A 10,000-nucleotide genomic window follows, 5' to 3' on the forward strand; every position below is an offset into this window, starting at 1 on the left:
GAGGAGACGCGCGTCACGGGAGCGCATCCCATTACATCACTTCTCTCCACCGTGATTGGCTGAAGGTCAAGGCGTCCGCGTCCTACCCGAGGCATCACATCCCTGCAGCTGCAACAGACAGACTCGTGCACCCTGAAGCAGAAATCGAATTATAACTCGTCAATTGTTTTGTTTTTTTAACGATCCTTTCGTGTTTCAGTCGCTTGTTGTGAGGATGGCGGAGAGCGAGGCGGACACGCCGGGAACCCCGATAGAGTTTGAGAGTAAATACTTCGACTTTGATGGAGTGCGGCTCCCTCCCTTCTGCAGGGGGAAGATGGAGGAGATTGCCAACTTCTCTCTCAGAAGTAGTGACATCTGGATCGTCACGTATCCAAAGTCAGGTAAGAACATCGTTGTCCTGTGTCCTGTCTGTCCTGGCTGTGTCCTATCTGACTGGGCAGCAGCTGGACAGGCCTGTTGTGATGTAGCTACATATCTACTGTATATCTGACTGTACTTACCTCGCCCTGCCTGTACATACATCTGTACAGACCTATGGCTGCACTAGGCACTATTGCACTGGATGCCAAATGCATTTCGTTGTCTCTGTACTGTCCTATGCCAATGACAATTACATTGAATCTGAATCTGAATAATAGAACATAAATGTACACGTCTACAGTTGCGTCTCTCAGTAGCGACGCAGGATGAAGTAGGCAGGCTGTATCATAATCCGACGGGAGGCTGCCACCCTCGCCCTGGCCAGGAAGGCACAAAAGTATGACTGGCACATCCTGCACAACACCACCATAACACCAGCACCTCCAAGCAGACTCAAGACCCGCCACCCTTACAACAAGGCAGCACAAGACATGCTCAACTCCACCTCTGAGGACATCTCCAGAGATGCATGGTTGGCAGCAGCTTGGAAGCAGGAGTGGGAGTCAGCCGGGCCCTCCCGAATCCACCGCTACATCTGGGACCCAGGAGATGGCGCCATTGGAGGAGACGACCTACCACGCCGGCAATGGACCACACTGAACCGTCTACGAACTGGTGTCGGTCGCTTTAAAACATCAATGAAGGCGTGGGGCCTGGCGGACAGTGCGGCATGCGAATGCGGTGACCCAGAGCAGACCGCCGACCATATAATCACCATCTGCCCCTTATATAGACCACCTTCAGAAGCCAGCCTCTTCGACTTAGAACCAGAGATGCGGGCATGGCTACGCGACACCGAGTTGGACCTCTGACGTTACACGAAAGAAGAAGAAGATAATCCTCGTGATTTGGTTTAGCAACATAGAGTGAAATAAACACCCACTGCAGTTGTAATTCCTCAGATCTTAGGTGTCGTAGCTAAATCAGCTAACTGACACTAAATCGGCGGGATCGTGTGAATTTGATACGTGTCTTTCATGAACAGACGCATGATATTATGTTCATTATGTGAAGCGCATTGAGTTGCATCTTGTAAGAAATGCGCTATACAAATAACATTTGATTTGATTTGATTTGATAGTTCCTGTCTGAGGCAGTCATGTCAACTAACTGGAGGACTTAAGTTCTGCGTTATATCAAAATAAACAAGACAGATCGTGGATCTGTGCTGTGGTCTGCGCGTTTTCACGGCTGCGCACTTCCATTGCGCGACTGCAGGCGATGTTTCGGTGCGCAGTCCCGGTAGCTACACGTGTCTCACACGGCCTCGGTCTGCTGTTTACATCTGATCAGCTGTTCTCGGGGCGCTGCGGACGGGCTGACGTGCGCGCTCGTCGCGTGATGCACTGTCTGTGGGTTGCCAACGTGTGTGGTGTCGGGTGAGTCCCGGTCGCGGTTCCGTTCCTGGTCTAGGTCTGGGTCTGGTCTTGTCTGGTCCTGGTCTTGTCTGGTCCTGGTCTGGTCCTGGTCTGGTCCTGGTCCTGGTCTGGTCCTGGTCCTGGTCTGGTCCTGGTCTGGTCCTGGTCTGGGTCTGGTCTGGTCCTGGTCTGGTCCTGGTCTGGTCTGGTCCTGGTCTGGTCCTGGTCTGGGTCTGGTCTGGTCCTGGTCCTGGTCTGGTCCTGGTCTGGTCCTGGTCTGGTCTGGTCTGGGTCTGGTCTGGGTCTTGGTCTGGGTCTGGCCTGGTCCTGGTCTGGTCCTGGTCTGGTCCTGGTCTGGTCCTGGTCTGGTCTGGGTCTGGTCTGGTCTGGTCTAGTCTGGTCTGGTCTGGTCTGGGTCTGGGTCTGGTCTGGTCTGGTCTGGGTCTGGGTCTGGTCTGGTCCTGGTCTGGTCTGGTCTGGTCTGGTCTGGGTCTGGGTCTGGTCCTGGTCTGGTCTGGTCTGGTCTGGCTTGGTCTGGTCTGGGTCTGGGTCTGGTCTGGTCCTGGTCTGGTCTGGTCTGGGTCTGGGTCTGGTCCTGGTCCTGGTCTGGTCTGGTCTGGCTTGGTCTGGTCTGGGTCTGGGTCTGGTCTGGTCCTGGTCTGGTCTGGTCCTGGTCTGGTCTGGGTCTGGTCTGGTCCTGGTCTGGTCTGGTCTGGGTCTGGGTCTGGTCCTGGTCCTGGTCTGGTCTGGTCCTGGTCTGGTCTGGTCTGGGTCTGGGTCTGGTCCTGGTCCTGGTCTGGTCTGGTCTGGCTTGGTCTGGGTCTGGGTCTGGTCTGGTCCTGGTCTGGTCTGGTCCTGGTCTGGTCTGAGTCTGGTCTGGTCCTGGTCTGGTCTGGTCTGGGTCTGGGTCTGGTCTGGTCCTGGTCTGGTCCTGGTCTGGTCTGGTCTGGGTCTGGGTCTGGTCTGGTCCTGGTCTGGTCTGGTCTGGTCTGGTCCTGGTCTGGTCTGGGTCTGGTCTGGTCCTGGTCTGGTCTGGTCCTGGTCTGGTCTGGGTCTGGTCTGGTCCTGGTCCTGGTCTGGTCTGGTCTGGGTCTGGGTCTGGTCTGGTCCTGGTCTGGGTCTGGGTCTGGTCCTGGTCTGGTCCTGGTCTGGTCTGGTCTGGTCCTGGTCTGGTCTGGTCTGGTCTGGTCTGGTCTGGGTCTGGTCTGAGTCTGGTCAGGCCGCTAAAGGTCTGTCCCCCAAAGAGTGTCAGAGAGTGTGGCAGTCACACATAAGACACATTATAAATTAACACATCAATTATTACTTGTCTCTCATACAGCCTGACAGCAGTGCCAACACATGCATGTCTTATGAATTACAGATGAGTGCAGGAGTTAGAGAAGCTAAAAGTTACGTTTTTTTATTCTCTGAATTGTTGGTATTCCGGGGGCCTGTTAACGGCATCATTTTGGAGCTCTTGTAGTAGTATTACTACTGGCTAGAGCTGCTGACTAGTAACATGATACGATGAGAGAGCAGCACTGAGCTAGCTGAGCCTCCTCTACAGTCTGGACTGTATGGCGTTAGGGCTAGGGTTAGTGAATGAATGAATGAATGAATGAATGAATGAATGAATGAATGGTCTTTATTGTCATTAATATAGTACAGGTACCACACAACACATTTTGGGAGGGGGGGCTCCCCTGGTGCTAGGAAAAAAATACTAAAAACAAGAAGGGAAAAAGAGCTGGTTTACATAAATAAAGGCTATACACTATCCACTATACTATACTATACAAATAAAACACTGTGCTGTACTCTATGCTATGCTATAAATATCCTAACATTTCCTATCTCTGAACCTTATGTACCCGAGGGTTGTCATATTGCACATAGTATTATTGCACATTCATTTAAAGTATGGAGTTACCTGTCAACCCTCCCGTTTTTCCCGGGATTCTCCCGTATTTTACCTTTCTTTCCCGCTGTGCTCCCGTTTAAATATTTTCCCGTAAATCTCCCGTATTTTTAACCTAGGCCTATAATAAAATATAATTTAAAACTTAATTGTTAGACGTTGGCGCATGCGCACAATCGCTATATCTATGTCAGAGTTGACTTGTCTCCTCTCGTTTCTTGGGCTGCGTTCGTAATTTTGCTCTGAGAGTGCCGGAACGCACACTAGGTGCAACGTCATAAAGGGACCAAGTAATTTGATTGGATAAGAGGCATTCCATGAGTGGTGATCAGATTTCCAGAGCGTTTTTTTACGAACGCAGCCTCGATTATCGCTGTTTTGAAATGATCGCTGGTAGCTTTGCGCCGCTCTTTTCCCATTGACATCATGGTGTCAAGTAATGTATAAATAAATGTGCTGAATTTAGATGCCCTTTTGTGTTTTCATGCAGGGATGTTCAAAGTATTTTACTTTCAACCAGGTATCTGATTCTGACCACCTGTAGTCACTTACTTAATGTAGGAACTACTTAATTCTTGTTGCACTGAAGCAGGTGGTTGATTGACAGTGTATAGCTTTGTCTAAATGTAAGGGGTATCCTATGGTTGTCTAGTGGTGATGTTAGGATTGACTGTGTGTACCCTTGTCTAAATGTAAGGGGTATCCTATGGTTGTCTAGTGGTGATGTTAGGATTGACTGTGTGTACCCTTGTCTAAATGTAAGGGGTCTCCTATGGTTGTCTAGTGGTGATGTTAGGACTGACTGTGTGTCCCCTTGTCTAAATGTAAGGGGTATCCTATGGTTGTCTAGTGGTGATGTTAGGACTGACTGTGTGTACCCTTGTCTAAATGTAAGGGGTCTCCTATGGTTGTCTAGTGGTGATGTTAGGACTGACTGTGTGTCCCCTTGTCTAAATGTAAGGGGTCTCCTATGGTTGTCTAGTGGTGATGTTAGGATTGACTGTGTCCCCTTGTCTAAATGTAAGGGGTCTCCTATGGTTGTCTAGTGGTGATGTTAGGATTGACTGTGTGTACCCTTGTCTAAATGTAAGGGGTATCCTATGGTTGTCTAGTGGTGATGTTAGGACTGACTGTGTGTACCCTTGTCTAAATGTAAGGGGTATCCTATGGTTGTCTAGTGGTGATGTTAGGATTGACTGTGTGTACAGTCTAAATGTAAGGGGTATGGTTTGTGGATGGTGGGGGGGGGGGGGGGAGAGGATGACCCGGGGGTGCGCAGGGGGGATATCCCCTTATTTTCCCTTATTTTTTGGAAAATATCCCTTATTTTCAAATCCCAATGTTGACAGGTATGGGGAGTTAGAGTTAGTATGGAGTTAGAGTGGAGTTGGGGCTAGGGGTAGGGCTAGTATGGAGTTAGGGCTAGGAGAGAGGCAGGTAGTAGAGGTTAGAGAGGCAGGTAGTCTCGAGGTTAGAGAGACAGGTAGTCTAGAGGTTAGAGAGGCAGGTAGCCTAGAGGTTATAGAGGCAGGTAGCCTAGAGGTTAGAGAGGCAGGTAGCCTAGAGGTTAGAGGTCAGGTAGTCTAGAGGTTAGAGAGGCAGGTAGCCTAGAGGTTAGAGGTTAGAGAGGCAGATAGCCTAGAGGTTACAGAGGCAGGTAGCCTAGAGGTTAGAGAGGCAGGTAGTCTAGAGGTTAGGGAGGCAGATAGCCTAGAGGTTAGAGAGGCAGGTAGTCTAGAGGTTAGAGAGGCAGGTAGTCTAGAGGTTAGAGGTTAGAGAGGCAGGTAGTCTAGAGGTTAGAGAGGCAGGTAGTCTAGAGGTTAGAGGGGCATGTAGTCTAGAGGTTAGAGGTTAGAGAGGCATGTAGTCTAGAGGTTAGAGGTTAGAGAGGCAGATAGCCTAGAGGTTAGAGAGGCAGGTAGTCTAGAGGTTAGAGGTTAGAGAGGCAGATAGCCTAGAGGTTAGAGAGGCAGGTAGCCTAGAGGTTAGAGAGGCAGGTAGTCTAGAGGTTAGAGAGGCAGGTAGTCTAGAGGTTAGAGGTTAGAGGGGCATGTAGTCTAGAGGTTAGAGGTTAGAGAGGCAGGTAGTCTAGAGGTTAGAGGTTAGAGGTTAGAGAGGCAGGTAGCCTAGAGGTTAGATAGGCAGGTAGTCTAGAGGTTAGAGAGGCAGGTAGTGTAGAGGTTAGAGGTTAGAGAGGCAGGTAGTCTAGAGGTTAGAGAGGCAGGTAGTCTAGAGCTTAGAGGTTAGAGAGGCAGGTAGTCTAGAGGTTAGAGGTTAGAGAGGCAGGTAGTGTAGAGGTTAGAGGTTAGAGAGGCAGGTAGTCTAGAGGTTAGAGGGGCAGGTAGTCTAGAGCTTAGAGGTTAGAGAGGCAGGTAGTCTAGAGCTTAGAGGTTAGAGAGGCAGGTAGTCTAGAGGTTAGAGGTTAGAGAGGCAGGTAGTCTAGAGGTTAGAGGGCTAGGGCTAGTATGGAGTTAGGGTTAGGGTTAGTATGGAGGTGTGTGGGTAAACATTTTAGAGCACACTCCGCCCTCTCCCTCCTCTCCCCGGTCTGTCTCCATGCAGACTCTCTGAAGGAGAGAGGGAGGGAATAAATCACAGAGGAAATATTTAATGACTAGCAGGGGACAGAAATGTTTATATCTGAAATTATAGCAACAGTGGCAACACGTGCCGACACACTCTCTCCCAACATAGGAGATCCTGCTGATAGATGATTAAGGAATAATTTAAAGAGATAATTAGAATACCAATCAATACCTTTCTGAGAAAGAGAGCGAGAGTGAGAGAAAGAGAGAGAGAGACAGAGAGAGACAGAGACAGAGAGACAGAGAGACAGAGAGAGACAGAGAGAGAGAGAGACAGAAAGAGAGGTAGAGAGAGAGACAGAGACAGAGAGAGAGAGAGAGACAGAGAGGGAGAGACACAGAGAGAGAGAGAGACACACAGAGAGAGAGAGAAAGAGACAGAGAAGAGACAGAGAGAGAGAGAGAGAGAGAGAGAGAGAGAGAGAGAGAGAGAGAGAGAAGAGAGACAGAGGTAGAGAGCTCCCATCCCTGACTCAATGATGGAGGGAGACAGTGTGTATTTATGACTGAGGCTTGAGTGTTATGACCACACTCAGTCATGTCAGCTGACACCTAATATGCAACACACACACACACACACACACACACACACACACACACACACACACACACACACACTTATGCAGAGGTGATAACTTATACACTATACTGCAGTACATGTTGGTATAGCCTCCCTTTCCTCTCAAAACAGCCTCAGTTCCTCCTGGCATTGATTCCACAAGATGTTGGAAACTTCCCTTTGAGAGTCTGGTCCATGATGACATGACTGATTGAAGTTCCATCAACATCACGCAATTCCTGCAGATTTTTCAGGTGCACTTTCAATCTGTGAATCTCCCGTTCTACCACATCCCAAAGGTGTTCTGTTGGATTCAGATCCGGTGACTGGGAAGGCCACTGAAGAACACTGAACTCATTGTCATGTTCATGAAACCGGTTTGAGACGACTTTTGTTTTGTGCCATGGTGCATTATCATGCTGAAAGTAGCCATTAGAAGATGGGTACATTGTGGCCTTGAAAGGAGGCACATGGCCAGCAACAATACTCAAATAGGCTGTGGCATTCAAGACATGATTGACTGGTATTAACGGGCCAAAGTGTGCCAAGAAAACATTTCCAACTCCATTACATCACCTGAATGCATGAGAAGGTGTACAGGCGTTCCTAATAAAGTGTCCGGTGAGTGTATCTAGGACATACAGATCAGATTTCACTATGAACAGCAGCTGCTAATGGTCTGGGCTGGAGGCCAGGTAGTGTATCAACACATCAATCACAAGTTCACTAATCAGCCCATATCTCATCACAACACACTGATGAATGGTTGTGATTTATGCCCAACTTGTAGCATGTAGCCTAGAGGTTAGAGAGGCAGGTAGCCTAGAGGTTAGAGAGGCAGGTAGCCTAGAGGTTAGAGAGGCAGGTAGCCTAGAGGTTAGAGAGGCAGGTAGTCTAGAGGTTAGAGGTTAGAGAGGCAGGTAGCCTAGACTAGAGGTTAGAGAGGCAGGTAGCCTAGAGGTTAGAGAGGCAGGTAGTCTAGAGGTTAGAGGTTAGAGAGGCAGGTAGCCTAGAGGTTAGAGGTTAGAGGTTAGAGAGGCAGGTAGCCTAGAGGTTAGAGAGGCAGGTAGCATAGAGGTTAGAGAGGCAGGTAGCCTAGAGGTTAGAGAGGCAGGTAGCCTAGAGGTTAGGGAGGCAGGTAGTCTAGAGGTTAGAGGTTAGGGAGGCAGGTAGCCTAGAGGTTAGAGAGGCAGGTAGTCTAGAGGTTAGAGGTTAGAGGGGCAGGTAGTCTAGAGGTTAGAGGTTAGAGAGGCAGGTAGTCTAGACGTTAGAGGTTAGAGAGGCAAGTAGTCAAGAGGTTAGAGGTTAGATAGGCAGGTAGCCTAGAGGTTAGAGAGGCAGGTAGTCTAGAGCAGTGGTCTTCAACCGGGGGTCCGCGACCCTTAGGGGGTCCGCAGAGGTACTGCAGGGGGTCCGCCAATTTCTGTCATAATAATTGACAACTTTCACCAAAATAATCAGTGAGAATTAAAAAATATAACAAAAATGATATTGAGTAAGGTACAAGCATTAATAGGCAATAATAAGCTACTTTTGACAAAAACAATTTACAAAATAAATGATGCCCATGATTCTAGAGTCTAATATAACGTCAGCTGGGGAAAAAACACACACCTGTCTAGCAAGCTAGATGTTGGCTAAAACGCTGCAGTTCGGTCTTCATTGCGAAATTAACGTTAATTAATAACTAGCATAACGTTACTAATTTAGTTACTAGTTTGATAATAACAAACCCGCCTCTTTGCTTCTCTATGCGCCGCTATAGGAGAGGAACACAACGCGCTCCTTTACCATTCCGAGGTCAGATGGCTTTCCCGTGGATCAGTATTGGCGCGCGTCTTTGAATTACGCACAGCTATCCTCGAGATTCTGGTTGGCCAAAACCGCACGGAGCTGGCTGCGCATTTCAATGCGCCCTGCCTGATGTGAAATGCGCAATTGTTGATCACTTGGAGACACTCGAAAGTCAATTTGAGAAGTACTTTTCTGATACTGAGTCTTGGAGAAAGCACAAGACATGGATACGGTTATCATTCAAAGACAATGCATCCGACGGCTCAAACCTGACAGCCGCTGAGGAAGATGAGCTGATCGACCTAACCACAGACAGTACACACAAGAATATGTACGAGTCACAGCCTCTCACCCAGTTCTGGATCCATTGCCAGAAATACTTCCCCCAACTGACAGCAAAGGCCATGGTGAGCGTCTTGCCTTTTGCAACAACTTATCTTTGTGAAAGAGGATTCTCCTCCCTCACCTACCTGAAGAGCAAATACAGTTCCAGACTGCAGCCTGAGGATGACATGATGCTCTGCCTGACAACCTCCACCCAGGAGGTAGGCATACCTTGCTTCCTGAAGCTAAAAGTTTCATTGTTGAAAAATAATAATAATAGAAAATATAAGCCTCATCAAGATCAACAACAACAAAAACAACAATAATAATAATAATAATAATAATAACCAATCATAATTATGCATGAACGTTTTATCAATCATAAACACATATAGGCTAATAACCCAGTATATAAATAGGTTAATATGGTGAAATAAAAGTTGAATAAAGTAAATATAAAAGTTATTATAGGCTTATATATATTACATGTGGGGGTCCCTGTTCTGTTTGTCTTTCATCCAAGGGGTCCTTGGGTTGAAAAAGGTTGAAGACCCCTGGTCTAGAGGTTAGAGAGGCAGGTAGTCTAGAGGTTAGAGAGGCAGGTAGTCTAGAGGTTAGAGAGGCAGGTAGTCTAGAGGTTAGAGAGGCAGGTAGTCTAGAGGTTACAGAGGCAGTTAGTCTAAAGGTTAGAGAGGCAGGTAGTAACAGGTAGACAGACAGTCAGCAGGTAGTTAGATCATCCGGTAAGCAGTCAGCAGTCACACAGCTGTGAGACACACCAGGGCAGGTTAGTAAGGTGTATAAAGCGAGAGACAAGGTGAGAAACACAACAAAATAAACTGAAACTATGAATGAATAACATGAAACAATGACAAATAAAACTAATGAACATTGTTGTGTTGTGTCCAGCAGTGTGGGATGATGTGATGTGGGGATTCACTCTGACGCCTATGTGTGTCTGACCTACACCTGGGGGAAAAGGCTTTAAAACTGAATCAACTTTCAACTTCAACCCTCCCCCCTCTCTCTCTCCTCTCTCTCCCCCTCTCCCTCTCCT

General features: G+C 48.1%; 1 protein-coding gene across 1 annotated transcript in view; it reads left to right on the forward strand.

Moving 5' to 3' along the window:
* Positions 1 to 214: 214 nt before the first annotated feature.
* Positions 215 to 10,000, forward strand: part of sult4a1 (sulfotransferase family 4A, member 1) — a gene marked incomplete at both ends in the record, with an annotated part of 32,364 nt that continues 22,578 nt past the window's right edge. Inside the window, one exon of the mRNA XM_080538013.1 lies at positions 215 to 383. Within this exon, the coding sequence (XP_080394139.1) occupies positions 215 to 383 (169 nt within the window). The remainder of the gene's footprint in view (positions 384 to 10,000) is intronic.

This window comes from Nansenia antarctica (genome assembly GCF_963989245.1).
Source record: "Nansenia antarctica genome assembly, chromosome: 8".
NCBI lineage: Eukaryota > Metazoa > Chordata > Actinopteri > Argentiniformes > Microstomatidae > Nansenia > Nansenia antarctica.